A 20,033-nucleotide genomic window follows, 5' to 3' on the forward strand; every position below is an offset into this window, starting at 1 on the left:
TTAATATGGCTTTCCATAATTTCTCATGAAGCTCCTGAAGGTTTAACAAACTTAATAACAGTAGTGTTGTATACTTTGAGGGTTCGTATTTTTAAAATGGCATCTAATTTGGGGAATCTCCAATATATAGGCTCCTCAACGTCACTTCAAAATTGAATAGATCCCCCAAAATATAAGTTTTATACATTGCCCTAAAATAATGAAAAATTGCTGCTAAACTTGTAACCTTTCTACCGAAATGAAAGGAAGTTTTAAAAATTATGCTGACATACAGTAGACGATATAAGGTAAATGTTCTATCTTTTTTATGTGCTATAACTACACAGTTTGCAGGTATAAACATTCAAAGCTGGAATATTGCAAATGTCCATTTATTAAATTTATTACAAAAATAAAGTACAACATGTCAGGAAAAAATGTCCTCAGAATAACTGGGATATGGGACATTCCATTGTTATTAACACAAAGTAACATGTCAGATTTGAAAAATAGGGTTTGGTCACTAAAGAGTTAAAATGCATTCTTCCCAATGTGAGTTCTCTGATGTCTAACAAGTTGAGGTTTAGATGAAAAAAATATCCCACATTCAGGACATAAAAATGGCTTCTCTCCTATGTGAATTCTCTCATGTGTAACAAGATAAGATTTTGCTGGAAAACATTTCCCACATTCTGAACATGAAAATGGCTTTTCTCCTGTGTGAATTCTCTCATGTGTAACTAGAGTTGATTTGTGTGTAAAACATTTTCCACATTTTGAACATGAAAATGGCTTCTCTCCAGTGTGAATTCTCTGATGTGAAACAAGATTTGATTTCTTTGTAAAATATTTTCCGCAATCTGAACATGAAAATGGCTTCTCTCCTGTGTGAGTTCTCTCATGTGTTTCAAGAGAAGATTTATCTCTAAAACATTTTCCACATTCCGAACATGAAAATGGCTTCACTCCTGTGTGAATTCTCTCATGTTTAACAAGAGATGATTTATCTGCAAAACATTTTCCACATTCTGAACATGAAAATGGCTTCTCTCCTGTGTGATTACTCTCATGTGTAACAAGAACTGATTTTTTACTAAAACACTTTCCACATTCTGAACATGAAAATGGCTTCTCTCCTGTGTGAATTCTCTCATGTGTAACAAGATAAGATTTTGCTGGAAAACATTTCCCACATTCTGAACATGAAAATGGCTTTTCTCCTGTGTGAATTCTCTCATGTGTAACTAGAGTTGATTTGTGTGTAAAACATTTTCCACATTTTGAACATGAAAATGGCTTCTCTCCAGTGTGAATTCTCTGATGTGAAACAAGATTTGATTTCTTTGTAAAATATTTTCCGCAATCTGAACATGAAAATGGCTTCTCTCCTGTGTGAGTTCTCTCATGTGTTTCAAGAGAAGATTTATCTCTAAAACATTTCCCACATTCTGAACATGAAAATGGCTTTTCTCCTGTGTGAATTCTCTCATGTGTAACTAGAGTTGATTTGTGTGTAAAACATTTTCCACATTCTGAACATGAAAATGGCTTCTCTCCTGTGTGATTACTCTCATGTGTAACAAGAACTGATTTTTTACTAAAACACTTTCCACATTCTGAACATGAAAATGGCTTCTCTCCTGTGTGATTTCTCTCATGTGTAACAAGAGAAGATTTATCTGTAAAACAATTTCCACATTCTGAACATGAAAATGGCTTCACTCCTGTGTGAATTCTCTCATGTTTCACAAGACTTGATTTGATTGTAAAACATTTTCTGCATTCTGAACATGAAAATGGCTTCTCTCCTGTGTGAATTCTCTCATGTGTAACAAGATAAGATTTCTCTGTAAAACATTTTCCACATTCTGAACATGAAAATGGCTTCTCTCCTGTGTGAATTCTCTCATGTGTAACAAGATAAGATTTTTCTGTAAAACATTTTCCGCAGTCCTTACATGAAAATGGCTTCTCTCCTGTATGAATTCTAAAATGTTTAACAAGATTTGATTTCTTTGTAAAACATTTTCCACATTCTGAACATGAAAATGGCTTCTCTCCTGTGTGAATTCTCTCATGTGTAACAAGATAAGATTTTTCTGTAAAACATTTTCCGCAGTCCTTACATGAAAATGGCTTCTCTCCTGTATGAATTCTAAAATGTTTAACAAGATTTGGTTTAATTGTAAAACATTTTCCACATTCTGAACATGAAAATGGCTTCTCTCCTGTGTGATTTCTCTCATGTGCAACAAGACTAGATTTCTGTGTAAAACATTTTCCACAATCTGAACATGAAAATGGCTTCTCTCCTGTGTGAATTCTCAAATGTTTAACAAAATTTGGTTTCATTGTAAAACATTTTCCACATTCTGAACATGAATATGGCTTTTCTCCTGTGTGATTTCTCTCATGTGCAACAAGATTAGATTTCTGTGTAAAACATTTTCCACATTCTGAACATGAAAATGGTTTCTCTCCTGTGTGAATGCTCTCATGTGCAATAAGATGAGATTTTTGTGTAAAACATTTTCCGCAATCTGTACATGAAAATGGCTTCTCTCCTGTGTGATTTCTCTCATGTGCAACAAGACTAGATTTCTGTGTAAAACATTTTCCACAATCTGAACATGAAAATGGCTTCTCTCCTGTGTGAATTCTAAAATGTTTAACAAAATTTGATTTCTTTGTAAAACATTTTCCACATTCTGAACATGAATATGGCTTCTCTCCTGTGTGATTTCTCTCATGTGCAACAAGATGAGATTTCTGTGTAAAACATTTTCCGCAATCTGAACATAAAAATGGCTTCTCTCCTGTGTGATTTCTCTCATGTGAAACAAGATGAGATTCCTGTGTAAAGCATTTTCCGCAATCTGAGCATGAAAATGGCTTCTCTTCTGTGTGATTTCTCTCATGTGCAACAAGATTTGGTTTCTTTGTAAAACATTTTCCACATTCTGAACATGAATATGGCTTCTCTCCTGTGTGAATTCCCACATGTCTAACATGATGAGATTTATCTTTAAAACATTTCTCACATTCTAAACATGAAAATTGCTTCTTCCTTGTGGGTGCTCTTTTATTTTCTACACTTATTTTGTGACTTTTATTTTGCTCAACAGTCTGTGATAAATTAGGACATTGTATTTTAAAAGGAGCCTTGTGTGAGATGTTGGCAAGCTCTTCATATGGGTCTTGTGCAATGCTACAATCATCTGCTTTAAAATCCAAACATACGAGATGTCTTTCGGAGCTCCTGGTACAGCCATCTGCAAAGAATAAATCTGATTTGATTTTTGAGCAAAATAATCTTAATACTTATATTTATCTAAATGTAAAAATAGTAAGAAAAGTAAACATAAAAAATTATACAGTACAGACCAAAAGTTTGGACATACCTTCTCATTTAAAGATTTTTCTGTATTTTCATGACTATGAAAATTGTAAATTCACACTGAAGGCATAAAAACTATGAATTAACACATGTGGAATGACATACTTAACAAAAAAGTGTGAAACAACTGACATTATGTCTTATATTCTAGGTTCTTCAAAGGAGCCACCTTTTGCTTTGATAACTGCTTTGCACACTCTCGGCATTCTCTTGATGAGCTTCAAGAGGTAGTCACCGGAAATAGTCTTCCAACAATCTTGCAGGAGTTCCCAGAGATGCTTGGTGGTGTTTGGGGTCATTGTCCTGTTGAAAAATAAATGATGGTCCAACTAAACACAAACCGGATGGAATAGCATGCTGCTGCAAGATGCTGTGGTAGCCATGCTGGTTCAGTATGCCTTCAATTTTGAATAAATTCCCAACAGTGTCACCAGCAAAGCACCCCCACACCATCACACCCTCCTCCTCCATACTTCACGGTGGGAACCAAGCATGTAGAGACCATCCATTCACCTTTTCTGCATCGCACAAAGACACGGTTGTTGGAACCAAAGATCTCACATTTGGACTCATCAGACCAAAGCACAGATTTCCACTGGTCTAATGTCCATTCATTGTGTTCTTTAGCCCAAACAAGTCTCTTCTGCTTGCTGCCTGTCCTTAGCAGTGGTTTCCTAGCAGCTATTTTACAGTGAAGGCCTGCTGCACAAAGTCTCCTCTTAACAGTTGTTGTAAAGATGTGTCTGCTGCTAGAACTCTGTTTGGCATTTACCTGGTCTATAATCTGAGCTGCTGTTAACCTGCGATTTCTGAGGCTGGTGACTCAGATAAACTTATCCTCAGAAGCAGAGGTGGCTCTTGGTCTTCCTTTCCTGTGGCGTTACTCATGTGAGCCAGTTTATTTGTAGTGCTTGATGGTTTTTGCCACTGCACTTGGGGACACTTTCAAAGTTTTCCCAATTTTTCGGACTGACTGACCTTCATTTCTTAAAGTAATGATGGCCACTCGTTTTTCTTTACTTAGATGCATTTTTCTTGCCATAATACAAATTCTAACAGTCTATTAAGTATGACTATCAGCTGTGTATCCACCAGACTTCTGCACAACACAACTAATGGTCCCAACCCCATTCACAAGGCAAGAAATCCAACTTATTAAATCTGACAGGGCACACACTTGTGAAGTGAAAACCATTTCCGATGACTACCTCTTGAAGCTCATGAAGAGAATGCCAAGAGTGTGCAAGCAGTTATTAAAGCAAAAGGTGGATACTTTGAAGCACCTAGAATATAAGACATATTTTCAGTTGTTTCACACTTTTTTGTTAAGCATATAATTCCACATGTGTTAATTCATAGTTTTGATGCCTTCAGTGTAAATTTACAATTTTCATAGTCATGAAAATACAGAAAAATCTTTAAATGAGAAGATGTGTCCAAACTTTTGGTCTGTACTGTATGCAAATTGCAAAGCTTGTAGCCAAGTTCTATTATTAACACACTACAGTGTAACTTGCATAATGTGATGATTCCACAAAGAATCAATTGTACTAATATTCATTTCCAATCATTGGCCAGTGCAATCATCATATAATAAAACATTTTTGATTGATCGCATATTTTATATGAGAATAAAAATGATCATTGTCGACAGCATATCATCTCTTTTGTGTGAATACAGAATGTTCTGCAATAATAAAAAAAAGCCATGAGATAAGAAAACAAATCATTATTGCTATATCAAAATGAAAGATAATAAGCCCGAAACACCTTCCTATTTCATCAATCACTGCTCATTGATGAAATTATATTCTCCTTGCAGCCGCTGGATTTTATTCTTCAGGAGAAGTAGAGGACTGTAGCAGTCACCTCTCTGTGTTAGAGCTCGGTGCAACACTTCAATGACTGGAAGCGAGCGACTGCAGGGAAAATATAACTTCAATTTCTCCTGGTAGCCGCTTTCCCAGTAAAACAGCCTGACATGCCATATTATTTACCTACAAGTTACCAATATATCTGCAGGTAAATAGCGTTTTTGTATCGGACAGGTTATCTTTAAGGGTTAATTTACACAGGCAGATATTGGCCTGTAACAAGCACTGATTCATGATGTGGGAACATTTTTTCTCTCTCCCCATTTTGTTGAATAATAAATAATAATTGGTTTCCATATTGCATCTTTTAGGCTTGTGCGGCAGGTAGCTGCCAGGTACCACTCCAGGGTGGAGTCTGGCTGTGGCTGCTGATCTCACTGGGGAACGGAACACTGAATGGCAGGCGGGCACAGCTGAGATGCTGGCAGGCAGGCAGGCACGACTGAGACACTGGAAGGCAGCCGGGCATGGCTGAGACACTGGCAGGCAGGTGGGCACGGTTGAGACACTGGCAGACACGGCGTAGACATTGGCAGACAGGCGGGCACAGCTGAGATTCTGGCAGGCACAGCTAACGGGACTGGAACTGGTATGGGTAATCTACGGGTAAGATAGGAAGATAGGTATGCGTAGTATGTGGAAACAGGTAGGGACCTGTTCACACTGGAGGAGAAGGGACAGATTCCGGGAGGACAGGAACACGGACAGGTATGAAAGATATATGGGAACAGGTAGGGACCTTTTCAGACTGCAAGACAAAGACTCACGAGATGCAGAATGAGAGCGGAGCAGAACCGCAAGGAGTGGAGCAGGGCAGAACCGCAAGGATCGGAACAGGGTAGAACCACAAGGAGCGGAGCAAGGCAGAACAGCACAAAGCGGAGCAAGGCAAAACCACAAGGCACTGAGCGAGAGCAGGACAGAATCGCAGAGTGCGGAGCGAGAGCAGGATGGAGCCGCAAGGTGCGGAATCGAGAGCAGAGCAAAGCCGCAGGGTGCGGCGCTCAGAAGTAAACAAAGAAAGCGGAGCACAAGGATACACCCAGCAGGGCAGGGAAGGCTATAGACAGGGCTAGAAGTAAACACAGGTATAGGACTGAGTTCAGACTAGGTCAGGTGCAGGAACAGGATAAGATACAAGAGTAAGACACAGTGAAGACAAGAACAGACACAGGAACAGATATGGGGCAAGGACACAGGCCTGAGTATGCAGCCCTCAGGGAGGCAGAAACAAAACATACAAAGCACAGTAACAGGTCTGGGTATGCAGCCCCCAGAGAAGGCAGAGACGAAACATACAATGCACAGAAACAGTTCTGGGTATGCAGCCCCCAGAGAAGTCAGAGAGAGACATGACCTGCCAACAGAGCAGCAAGGTACAAACTGACAGAGTACATTGCTCAGGCCCCACCCTAGGGGTGGGGATGTCGTAAGTACCTGAGGCCTCATGGCAATTGGCTGGGGACACGTTAGGAAGGTGCACATCATCTCCATTAGATTCATGAAGTGCTGGTGGCTGGTATGCACACAGCTAGGAAGTATGCAAAGAGCAGACAGGAGACATGAGTTACACAACATGGAGCCGGCAAAATAATGAGTAAGTGCATGGCAGGTGGGGAATGGGAGGCCATGCAGTGATGCCAGCAGGGTTGATACAGTACCCCCCCATTACGCCCCCTCTTCTTTAAGCCCACCAGGATGAGCTGCAGAAGGAGTATAGGACAACACATAGTCCAGCCCATCACGACATCCTTCGGGTAGAAAGAGGCAGGCATGATATCAGAAGTCCTGGAGTTGTTACAATGGCCATGGAGAAAAAATAAAGTTAGATCAGGCCAGGCAATTTCCTGCTTTATCTTCTAATCTGCTCATGGCTGTGACTGTGAGAAAATGGTGTTAAATAGTTTTTTAAAGCTCCAGCTAGTTCAGTATATCAATAGGTTACTTTTAGGTTACAGATTAATCCAGGAACCAGAGCCATGATGAATATGATATTAAACACTAAACTAGATACTTTGCCCATAAAGTTTGATACATTTCGTTGATAATCTATCATCCCATTCTATTCTTAAATCAAAATTATAGATACACAATCGGTCTTATTACATATTGCACCATTACATTGTCAGCCAGATTTAATCTGTATTTTAGCTGAATAGGGAAATCTATGGCCAAAAAAGCTGAGAAAACACATAACATAAAACTTCAAGCCTAAGATTGTCTAAGTCCGGTGAATGAGGAGAAATTGACTCTTCTCTGCTCTACTTAGTGGTGACTTCTCACTGGGGCAGTTACCTGTAGGAACGTCCTCTTTGCACCACTCATCCTCCCGCACATCGCGTTTTCCTTTCTCCATTACGGCTTCAGCTTTGATATTCTTCAGATATTTTCCTGGATGTCAAAGCTGTGAAAGTAATAATGTAAAAGTCACAGACAGAAGGAAAACTCACGTGGAATGTTTTAGATGGCGGATTTTATTACAAGTTCATGAGCACCTGAGCCGCTAAAAGATGCCGACATCTCCGCCTCCTATATCACTGGGGCTGCCTGCAGTCAGTACGGCAGCATATAGTGATAGAAGCAGACGTCACTGTAAGTAACTGCATTATGACAAAGTGATTTCCTTCATTATTTTGTCTTCACATTTCAGATGCATTAGCATTTTAAGTTTTTCATCATTTGAGGAATATTTTGTCTGGAAATGTTGCATTTTTGGGGCACATGCTATTTTTTGTGAGGTTGGAAGCAATTTAGCAGTTTTTTTTATGTCATTCACTTCTAATATAAATGTCATATTAGATAAGTCATCCACCCCTTTTTTTAATATAAACATGCATCCTGGATGCAAATGCATTAGAAAGCAATGATGAATTAGGGAGCGTCAGCCATCATTCTCCCTCTGCGTCTGACATTTCAGTGCAGCAGGTGCAATAACATTACTAATTTGCACCTGCTGTGCCAACCAGTGAAGAGCTTCACAGTGCTCCCTGCCAAGATCAGTGCAGTGGGGCAGCGGGTAGAGCTGAGTATTTATTTCTTTAATGTAGGGCCCATTATACTGTATGGAGGACTATGTGGGGCCATTACACTGTATGCAGGGCTATGTTGGGACATTATTCTGTAAAAAGGACTATGTGGAGCAAATTATACTGTATGGATGAATATGTGAGGCCATTAAAGCACATATGGCTTGGCGCACTATGTGGATCCCATTATTCTCTATGGAGGACTAAGGGAGGGCCATTATATTTTATGGAGGACAATGCGGGGACCTTATAATGTATGGATGACTATATGGGGCCCATTATACTGTATTGAGTACTATGTGGGCCATTACACTGCATGGAGGACTATTTGAGGCCCATTCTACTGTATCGAGGACTGTGGGGTAATTCTACTGTATGGAGGACTATGTGAGGCCATTCTACTGTAAGTTGGGCTATGTGTGCCATTATACTGAATGGAGGACTGTGTGGAGTCATTACACTGAATGGAAGGCTATTTGGTGTTCATTATATTGTATGCAGGACTATGTGGGGCCGTTATACTATATGGAGGACTATATGGGGCCATTATACTGTGTAGAGCAGGGGTGTCAAACTGCATTCCTCGAGGGCCTCAGACCATGCGTGTTTTCAAGATTTCCTTTGCATTACACAAGGTGCTGGAATCATTCTGTGCAGGTGATTAAATTATCACCTGTGCAATACAAGGAAATCCTGAAAACATGACCTGTTTGCGGCACTCGAGGAATGCAGTTTGACACCCCTGGTGTAGAGGACTATATGGAGTAATCACACTGTATTGAAGACTATTTAATTCCCTCTATACTATATGGAGGACTATGTTGGGCCCACTATTCTGTATGGATGACTAAGGGGGTTCCACTATACTGCATGGAGGACTATGTGAGCCCATTATACTGTACGGATGGCTTTGTGGGGATACCAGTTGTTGCATCATACTGTGATAGAATCACCATACTTTACTGGAGGGACAATAGGGTCATCATGCTGTGCGTATGTAGGGTACTGTGGAAGAATTCACTCTGGGAGTATCATACTGTGTTTGGGGGCACTTTTGTTGGCATCATACTTTCATTATCTGTATTATTTATTAACTCAGGGTTTTTATCCTTGTTATTACATATTTAAATTAGGCCATTGGGCCATATGCTTTTTATTACTCTCACATAACATATTATTCCAGTATGTCCCATTTGTGATTATGTGTTTATTTTATTTTACGATGTATCAAATAAAATGTATTTTTTCATGGGACAACCCCTTTAAGTTTGTTTCCATATGAAAAGGTTCATTGTCATATTTGATAAGGAAAAACGTCCTCAATTGCAGACATTTGTTTAATAAATAATAAATGTTAGCCTGCGACTTTGTCCAAGTTTTTCCAACGTACATCTTAAATTCATGAATAATCACTCAAAACTGCCATTTCTAAGGTTTAGTTCAACAGTTGGCACTCTTCCGGAAACCTTCATTTACTCACTCACTTCTCCACATAATCAAGCTCAGCACTAGTAAGCATTTAAGAACACAAGACAGAACTTATTACATGTAGTTTAATATGACGAAAACAGTCACAATGCTTAACTCCTTATGTACTGGTACTTCATATGACGGCTCCATCACTTTAATGCGGTCTCAATAACTGAGCCCGCATCTCTGCCAGCAGATGATGAATGTGATATTGAGACATCATCTGCCTCTAGCATGGTAAAAATGAAAAGAACCAGCTCACCCCTGCTATATGACTGTGATCCTTGGCATGGAGGAAGCCACTCCCGCTAGACTCTGCGCTGTATAGCTTCAATATAAAAAAAAATTCCTTCAGACAAAAAATCCAGGTAAAAATAGAACTTTATTCCACTGAGGATAAGAACTGAATGACAGCTTCAAAAGAGAAGAGCAAATATTTCAATATTCGGTTCAGATTATGATTGCCAAATTTGCAATATTCGCCAATTAATTCGTTGAATATTCGCATAACATAACCGAACGCCATTGAGTTCAATGGGAGGCAAAAATAAACACATGCACAACACCTTATAATGGCCTTAAATGCTGCCAAAACACATCAAATGAGGGACAGACACCAGGAAAGTGACCTCAATTCACCCACAGTACAAATTGCAGCATGGAACAGCAGCAAAGAGCCAGGCATGAGGCATCGGGGTCTGGGACAGCACTTACAGCTTTCAATTGAATGTCACAGTAAGATGAGTTGGGTGAGGGATCAGTGTAGACCCCCTTTGCTGGGAGCCCTGATACCACATGCAACACCTCTACCTGCTATCATGCTGAGCCACACTCAGGTGGCACAAATATCAGTTTTGTAGACTACCATTGTCAGAAAAATTTAAGGATAATAACACGGATAGTTGAGTCCAAGGAAGTGGAGGCCTGACGGTGTCAGAGGCCTACTGCTACAAGGAACACGCATGAAGGAGACCCAACTAGGAGTGTTCACATTTCCACAAATTATTATTATTATTGGCAGACACCACCAAAGTGGCATCAGTTTCACCACAGTAAAAATTGTATTATAGGGACCAACAGGTCTTCCACTACAACCAATCCAGCAGATGGACACACAACCAGGAGTGTTCACATTTAAGCAAATGAGGGCCTTACACCACAAAAGTGGCATCAATTTCACGAGAGTAGAAATAGAATAATAGGCACCGACTGGGCTTCACTACGCCAAATCCAACAGATGGAAACCCAGCCACTAGTGATGAGCGAGTATACTCGTTGCTCTTGTTTTCCCGAGCATGCTCTGGTGGTCTCCGAGTATTTTGGCATGCTTGGAGATTTAGTTTTCGTCACCCCAGCTGCATGATGTGCGACTGCTAGGCTGAATACATGTGGGAATTCCCTAACAAACAGGCAACCCCCACATGTATTCAGGCTGTCTAGCAGTCGCAAATTATGCAGCTACGGCGACGAAAACTAAATATCTGAGCACGCAAAAATACACAGAAGACACCCGAGCATGCTCAGGAAAACCTGAGCAACTAGTATAGTCGCTCATCACTACTAGACACCTTGACTTATGTTGCCTATTAGGGTGTCAACATCTGCGAGTGGGTAGGTAGGGCGCATGATTTAGGGCCTTACAGGGATATTGTAGTGGTTATTTTGCTACATTCCCCCCTTTTTTGTATACCCTCATTGGATCATTATTATTTTTTTGTATATACATTCTGTATATATATATATTTTTTTCTCACTTTGCACCTTTTAGTGTATACCTGTAGTGACCCAATCGAGAGTGTGTCCTTCCCTTTACGTAATCTTGCATTGTGAGTAACTTTTGCACACTATAGCTCACTCTCTAACTGCCTCTCTAAATTATTCCCTGCATTTGTGAGCTGTAATTCTCCATTTTTAATCACCTCCATTTTAGATGCAATGCATTTCTCATTTGCTGTGTTCTGGCTTCATCTAATGGTGAAAGTATACAATGGCTCATGATTATTGTTTTGTAAGGATCTGAGATGTGAATCCAGTGTCCTACTGGCCAGCTCCTAGTCACACGGTCATTAGGAGGAGCTGTTTTCCAGGCAAGTCTAGAATGTTTTTTAGTCTGAGGGATGCCCTTAGGGTACCATCTCACAGTGGCATTTCGATCGCTACGACGGTACGATTCGTGACGTTCCAGCGATATCCCTACGATCTCGCTGTGTCTGACACGCAGCAGCGATCAGGGACCCCGCTGAGAATCGTACGTCGTAGCAGATCGTTTGAAACTTTATTTCGTCGCTGGATCTCCCGCTGACATCGCTGAATCGGCGTGTGTGACGCCGATTCAGCGAGGTCTTCACTGGTAACCAGGGTAAACATCGGGTTACTAAGCGCAGGGCCGCGCTTAGTAACCCGATGTTTACCCTGGTTACCATCGTTAAAGTAAAAAAAACAAACACTACATACTTACCTACCGCTGTCTGTCCCCGGCGCTCTGCTTCTCTGCTCTGGCTGTGAGCACAGCGGCCGGAAAGCAGAGTGGTGACGTCACCGCTGTGCTTTCCGGCTGTCCGGCGCTCACAGCCAGAGCAGAGAAGCACAGCGCCGGGGACAGACAGCGGTAGGTAAGTATGTAGTGTTTGTTTTTTTTACATTTACAATGGTAACCAGGGTAAACCTGCGCTTAGTAACCCGATGTTTACCCTTGTTACCCGGGGACTTCGGGATTGTTGGTCGCTGGAGAGCTGTCTGTGTGACAGCTCTCCAGCGACCACACAGCGACGCCGCAGCGATCGACATCGTTGTCGTATCGCTGCAGTGTCGTTTCAGTGTGACGGTACCCTTAGGGAGAGCAGAACTCACTTGGAGGCTGTTTTCACTACAAGATCTCCTGCAGGCCTAAGGGCCTGGGTTCCCTCTAAAACCTCTACAGACATCATTCTAAAGTCTTTCTGACTGGAATCACCTCAGATTTTACATTCACCTATAAGTGACATCATTCTAAAGTCTTTCTGACTGGAATCATCTCAGTTTTTATGTTCACCTATAAGTACTTGTGCACGTGCCTTGACAGACTGTGGAGTTAACCCCGAGTACAGGTCTGTAACCTCTCATTGCTGAGTCTACCTCCTTCTGTAAGCTATCAAAAGACACTGTCCAGTGCACTTAAATCTTCAGACCCCAAACACATCTCAGCATCTAAGTGTGAACCGTAATTGCCGTGTACTACCCATGAGAGACTGTTCCTTATTTGTTCCAATTTATAATTCCCGTTCCTGCTGTAGTAAAAGCAACTGTTATCCCCAAGACCGGTGTGTCATAATTCCTTTGGCTGCAGACACCGTGTGGGGGTGGATAGCAGGGAACAATTGGCCTGGTCATTACATACCCATTAAAGTATTTGTCTTAATAATAAGGGTTTCTTCATGTTAGACTGACTTAAAGGGAATCTATCACCCCTTGGGACCTATATGACCTATTAATATGGGCATAGAGGTAATAGAAATGTTATACTAGTTCTACCTGTATGCCTCATATGAATGGTCTTCGTGCTGAGAAATGCTATATTCTTTCTTTACGTTAATGATTTCTTCCAGGCTCCGGGCCATGCGATGCCTGGAAGAAATCCCTGTCTCCTCACCTCATTGTAATATTTATCCCCTCCCATCAGCATCAGTTATGGCCCCAGCCTCAGCGACTTCCGCTCCAGTGACCTCTGGTGTGTGCGCTGATAAGGTGCTATCACCACTTCCTCCCTACATAGTCATCACCATGCACGCATGGTTCCTAGGGATGACTGTGCAGGGAGGAAGTGGGGAGAGCATATTATCGGGGAGTCACACTGATTCGCCGGCACCTGAAAGAAGATCCCTGAATGCAGCGCCCATAGAGGTAGGATGAGGTATGTATTTCTGAGGGAGTGCAGGGTCCATAAATGACGTGCATGGGGGGGTAGTATAACAATGAAGAAAGGAGGCAGGCATTTCTTCCAGGCACCGCACACCCGGGAGCCTGGAAGAAATGATTAACATAAACAAAGAATATAAGATTTCTCAGCAACAAGACCATTAATATACCGTATATTTTTTTGTTTCCCTCCCAAATCATGTGCTTAACTGTATAATATCCCTTTTATTCTCAGGGGGCTGGCTCGGGTCGATACGATTACAGCAACACCAAATATGTCCTTATTATGTGATGATTTGTGTTTATTATTTTTTTTTAAATAAATGAAAAATTAAATTATTTTTTCATTATCCAATGTTCTTCTTATTGGGGTGAGGGCTGATGATGACGAGGGGACAATTGCATGTCCTTCATGGGGACTAACAAATACAATGAAAATTAAGGAAAGGTCACATCAACCGCTTTTTTTCCCCAATAAAAAGAAAAAAAAATACAGTCATGTCGTATCGCTACATTGATAAAAGTCCGATTTATCAAAATATAAAATGAAATAAACCAGATCAGTAAATGGTATACTAAGAAAAATAAATAAAATCCCCAGAACTGTATTTCTTCTAACACTGCAACACAATGTAATCACTCAGTGATAATTAAAACATTGTACCTACTCTAAAATTGTATATATAAAAGATTGCATTGGGGCACAAACTCTCACAAAGCTATGGTGAGGGAAACATAAAAAAAGTTGTGGCTCTTGGAAAATGGGGGGAAATAAACAAAGGAGTTATTGAATACAAGAGGAAGATAATAAATTACATACAGTAAAAGTTGCATACAAATTTCTTAAAATAAAAGAAAATAAACCAGAAACTGATCACTTACATTTTGTGTTTAGCATCCAGGGAAGGCAGAAACTGGGACAAGTCTTCAATTCCACTGACTCCAAGAAATGACCAACATCCAAAAGTCTTACACACATATATAACACCTTGTCTGTTTGCTCCCCATCCCCCATCCTGTGATGTCACCTCCAGGCAGGGTCCGGATATTTGCATTCTATGGCTCTTTATGTTGATGTATCCCCCACCTGTGGGTTGTGATGTGTAAGGTCAAAGAAAAGCAATTCCCAGACACAATGTGAAAATAACAACCAGTCCACAGAGGAATCCTCCACAATAAACCCTATTCCTATAATTAGATGGAATTTTCCATGAAACTTCATGGCATATTAAATGTTCACAGACCAATGTCAAATGAGAGCTGAGGTCCAGTTTTTCCACTTACAATAGGGACTGTTACATATTAACTGTTTGGTGTTCATTCTATTAACATATCAAGAGCCAATGGAATATCCCCCACAATGGTCCAACAGGTATAAACTATTGTCTAATTTGTCCTGGACACCCTGGGGGTCTATGGTCGTGTGCTGCAGGAGGACTAGAGCCAGTGTCTTCTTCCCACTTAAGGTACCGTCACACTAGACGATATCGCTAGCGATCCGTGACGTTGCAGCGTCCTCGCTAGCGATATCGTCCAGTGTGACAGGCAGCAGCGATCAGGCCCCTGCTGTGCTGTCGCTGGTCGGGGAAGAAAGTCCAGAACTTTATTTCGTCGCTGGACTCCCCGCAGACATCGCTGAATCGGCGTGTGTGACACCGATTCAGCGATGTCTTCACTGGTAACCAGGGTAAACATCGGGTAACTAAGCGCAGGGCCGCGCTTAGTAACCCGATGTTTACCCTGGTTACCATCCTAAAAGTAAAAAAAACAAACACTACATACTTACCTACCGCTGTCTGTCCCCGGCGCTGTGCTCTGCTCTCCTCCTGTACTGGCTGTGAGCGTCGGTCAGCCGGAAAGCAGAGCGGTGACGTCACCGCTCTGCTTTCCGGCCGCTGTGCTCACACAGACAGTACAGGAGGAGAGCAGAGCACAGCGCTGGAGGACAGACGGCTGTAGGTAAGTATGTAGTGTTTGTTTTTTTTACTTTTAGGATGGTAACCAGGGTAAACATCGGGTTACTAAGCGCGGCCCTGCGCTTAGTAACCCGATGTTTACCCTGGTTACCGGGGACCTCGGGATCGTTGGTCGCTGGAGAGCGGTCTGTGTGACAGCTCTCCAGCGACCAAACAGCGACGCTGCAGCGATCCGGATCGTTGTCGGTATCGCTGCAGCGTCGCTAAGTGTGACGGTACCTTTACTGGAAGAAGGTGTGTAGGACTACTGCACCCAGCCATTGACATCTCATGCCCATGTCAATCACTAAGGAATAGACAATGGTTTCACAGAGTCATCTGGCACATTAGACTTTGCACATCCTCTTTTGTGAGTTCATTCAGAGATTCATACATAGTAGATTGTGTCCGAGTGTCCGGCTTATACACTCGAAATAGATGCACAACAGGGAACAAGTAATGGCTGGAGCTGGAGCCGCCCCTCCCCCCAGCGGCGTAAGTGGAGGTCAGCATGACCATGGGATGGAGGGAGGGGTTAGGGTTAATAGTTGGGGGCTTAGGGAAAAGCAGGAGTTTAAGTAGTGGTGGGGGGGTGTGGCCTAACAGTTCCCGCTCTCTGGGCAACTGGTGTACATCCTACCATGTCCACTGTCGACCGGATCCTGGAGAGCCTGAGGGTTGCGGCGGCTTCGCACCCTCCCGGCTGGCTGGAGCAGCAGGTGGCAGGCATCATAGGGAGCGGCGGTCAGGCTGCGGCGGCGGCGTCCCCTCTGCGACGCTCATGCCGGGCCAGGCCCCCAGAACGGCTATCTCCCGACTCAGCTCCCTGGGCCCCCCGTAGGCGCAGGAACCCCTCTAGGGACCCTCCAGGCCGGGCGCCACCAAGTCGCGGTGCCAGCGGGCCCCAGCCTGGGAGGAATACGGTAGCCAGGAGGGGTCCATCTGTGGCTGCTAGGCATTCGCCCTGCAGCGTGGGGGGGCGGAGCCTGCGTGAGCCGGGCAGCTTGGGAGGCCTCGTGCGTCGGGGGGCCGCGGCGGTGATGTCCCTGCCTCGCGGCCTGCCTCAGCGTTACCTGTCTTACCTGTCGGACTTGGGCCGGCCCCGTTTGCTGCAGCAGGACCTTCACCTGCGTCTGGAGTGCTGGATGCGGTGGCGGTCACATCAGGGCCTGATGGGGGCCCGGCGGCTACGTCAGTGCAGTTATTCGGTGGTCGGCCGGCATCTGACACACCATTTGTGCTGCCCTTCGACTCACATCACCTGGTGGAATTCGGGCCTCGGGTACATGCAGGCGCGAGATGAATTCCATCAGGTGATATGAGTCAAACGGCGCGTGCCAAAAAAGGAAAGCACAGCGCAGGTGCCTGGTACGTTACTGAAGACAGAGGAGGAGACGCCTGGTGCATGGAGGGGCTGACTGATGGCTCGGAGGTGGTTGTGTGCAGGGAAAAGATGTGCCCCCCGGACAGACTAAAGGCATCGTGCGAAAATTATAAAAATTAATATTGCAGCGTTGGAAGGGAGCACAAAAAGAAAAGCCACCTTAACAGAATGCAGCAATAGTGCTGCACAAGGTGGCTCTTTTAGTTAAAAACCGCCAGGGGGGTGACAGGTTCCCTTTAATATTAATAGGTTTACTCCAGTTACTCCTATATGTGTGTGTGTGTGTGTATTATTAAACCTTTACTATTATTGGAATAATAATGGATAGGTGTCTTATTGACATCTCTCCATTATTAACCAGGCTTAATGTCATCTTACATTAGCAAGGTGATATTAACCCTTTATTACCCCATATCCCACCGCTACAGGGGAGTGGGAAGAGAGAGGCTAAATGCCAGAATAGGTGCATCTTACAGATGTGCCTTTTCTAGGGTGGCTGGGGGAAGACGTTTTTAGCCAGGGGGGGCCAATATCCATGGTCCCTCTCTAGGCTATTAATATCTGCCCTCGGTCACTGGCTTTCCCACTCTGGCGGATAAAATTGTGCGTTTTTTTCTGTGATTTAACCCTTTATTTCAACACCTAGAGCCCCCAATTATTGCACACAGACATTCGAACATTAGTAGTGAGGAATATGTAAAAAAATAAGAGATATGAAACGGTTTACTGTATGTAAACCATGTCTCATATCCTGTCGGGTTTGCTAAGGAGATAACAAAATCCGGCAATTGAATTGCCGGCTTTTAAGCTATCTAGCGCTGTATTAAATATACATAAAATATGTGTCTCAATGACATATATATATATATATATATATATATATATATATATATATATATATATATATATATATATATATGACTGTATATATATGTTTTCACGAATATTTGAGCCCATGGATCCATTCTATGTCCATTTTGCAAGCCGGCAAGAAAATCTCGCTGTACGGATGCCATACGGATTACATTCGGAAGTTTACATGTGCAAAATAGGCAGCCACACCTTGCCTACAGATTGCATATGGATCACTGTTTAGGGAATATTTCTGCGTATTGTGCCCGTAAAAAACGGACCATATTTTCCTACGCCAAGAGTAACGCGGGCCTTAGCCAGCTTGATTACATGTGAGGATTCCCTAGCAACCATGCAACCCCCCAACATGTACTTATGCTGGCTAGCAGCTGTAAATCATTCAGCTGCGTCAACAAAAATGGGTATTATACCTACCGATAATTCGGTTTCCAGGAGTCCATCCTGACAGCACACTGGAGGACGTCCTCCTCCTCCTTGCAGGGACAGGAAACAACACACGAGAGGTTAAAAGGTCCCACTCCTCCCCCTTTCCTTCAGTGTTTTTGACAAGGACCACTCATGGATAGATGCAAACAGAATTTTTATTAATCACATCATATTACAGCATATGAATATAGTAATCATAGGGGAGGAAAGTAACAGTGCTGTCAGGATGGACTCCTGGAAACCGAATTATCGGTAGGTATAATACCCATTTTTCAGGACGTCCCCCTGACAGCACACTGGAGAATACCAGATAAATTCCTTTAGGGTGGGACAACTGCTTGGAGAACTTTTCTCCCAAATGAGGTATGCTGGGTTGCTAATACATCAAGTTTGTAATGTTTACAGAATGTATTTACTCTAGCCCAGGTTGTGGCCCTACATATTTGTTCTAACGTCGCACCCGCTCGTTCAGCCCATGATGCAGAGATAGCCCTAGGTAGAATGAGCTTTAATTCCTTCTGGACAATCTACTCCTTCTGAAGAATAGGCTTTTGAAATTACCGTTGTAATCCATCTGGCTATGGAAGCTTTAGAAGCTTTTTTGCCCCTATTTTTACCCCCAAACAAGATAAATAGGTTAGGGTCCCTTCTCCAGGATTTAGTGGCCTCTAGATAGTCTAACACTGCTTGTCTGACATCCAGGGAGCGTAGTGATTGTTCTTTTGCATTTGAGGGGTTTTCACAGAAAGATGGTAGGATTATTTCTTGGTTTCGGTTTTGTATTGAAGCTATCTTAGGGATAAACGATGGGTCTAATTTTAAAATTATGTGATCATCGTGAAACCAAAGGTAGGGATCCCTAATAGATAGAGCCTGCATTTCTCCCACTCTTTTAGCTGTCGTAATTGCTACTAGAAATGCTGTTTTCCAAGTACGGACTGAGATAGGCATATTTTCTCCTAAGGCAAAAGGATCTTTACATAGAGCCCTGAGAACTAAATTCAAGTCCCAAGGTGGAACTAATTGTCTAATGGTGGGACGCAACCTCTGTATGGCTTTAACAAACCTAATTATCCACGGGTGTGAAGCTAAAGGATAGTCTAGGAAAATGCTGAGTGCCGAAATTTGTACTTTAAGGGTACTAGGCCTAAGTCCCATGTTGAATCCAGATTGCAAAAAATCCAGTACTCTGGGAACATCCGGGCCGTCCAGCATCACGGTAGACCTGCCACCTTCCATACAAAATCTCTTCCAGATCTTGTAGTAGATTGCCGAAGTTACCGGCTTTCTACTTGCTTGGATAGTTGAAATGACTTCATCTGATAAACCCCGAGCCTTCAACATGTCCCTTTCAGGATCCAAGCTGAAAGGTGTAGCTTTTCCGGGTTCTGGTGTAAGACCGGACCTTGATAAATGATGTTCTTCCATGGAGGAAGCTTGATTGGGTTTTCTGTTGTCATGGCTCCCAGCAGCGGAAACCAACTTCTTTTCGGCCAGAATGGCACAATCATCAGGACTGTTGCTTGGTTTTCCTGAATCTTCCTGAGCACTACCGGAATGAGTGCCAATGGAGGAAACACATATGAGAGAGGTTCATCCCAAGTCTGGCTTAAGGCGTCTACTGCTTCTGGCATGTCTGAAGGGTTGAGAGAGTAGAATCTGGGCACCTTTGAATTTTTCCTTGTTGCAAATAAATCTATCTTGGGGGTTCCCAATGGTGGCATAACATCTGGAAAACTTCTTGGTTTAGTTCCC

General features: G+C 42.7%; 1 protein-coding gene across 1 annotated transcript in view; it reads right to left on the reverse strand.

Annotated features, from left to right (window-relative positions):
- Nucleotides 1-402: 402 nt before the first annotated feature.
- The window catches only part of LOC138646129 (uncharacterized), a 126,846-nt gene continuing 107,215 nt past the window's right edge, over nucleotides 403-20,033 (reverse strand). Inside the window, 3 exon segments of the mRNA XM_069735592.1 lie at nucleotides 403-3,251; nucleotides 7,546-7,641; nucleotides 19,571-19,827. Coding sequence (XP_069591693.1) covers nucleotides 511-3,251; nucleotides 7,546-7,641; nucleotides 19,571-19,827 — 3,094 coding nt within the window. The 3' untranslated portion in view covers nucleotides 403-510.

This window comes from Ranitomeya imitator, chromosome 7, assembly GCF_032444005.1.
Source record: "Ranitomeya imitator isolate aRanImi1 chromosome 7, aRanImi1.pri, whole genome shotgun sequence".
Taxonomy (NCBI): domain Eukaryota; kingdom Metazoa; phylum Chordata; class Amphibia; order Anura; family Dendrobatidae; genus Ranitomeya; species Ranitomeya imitator.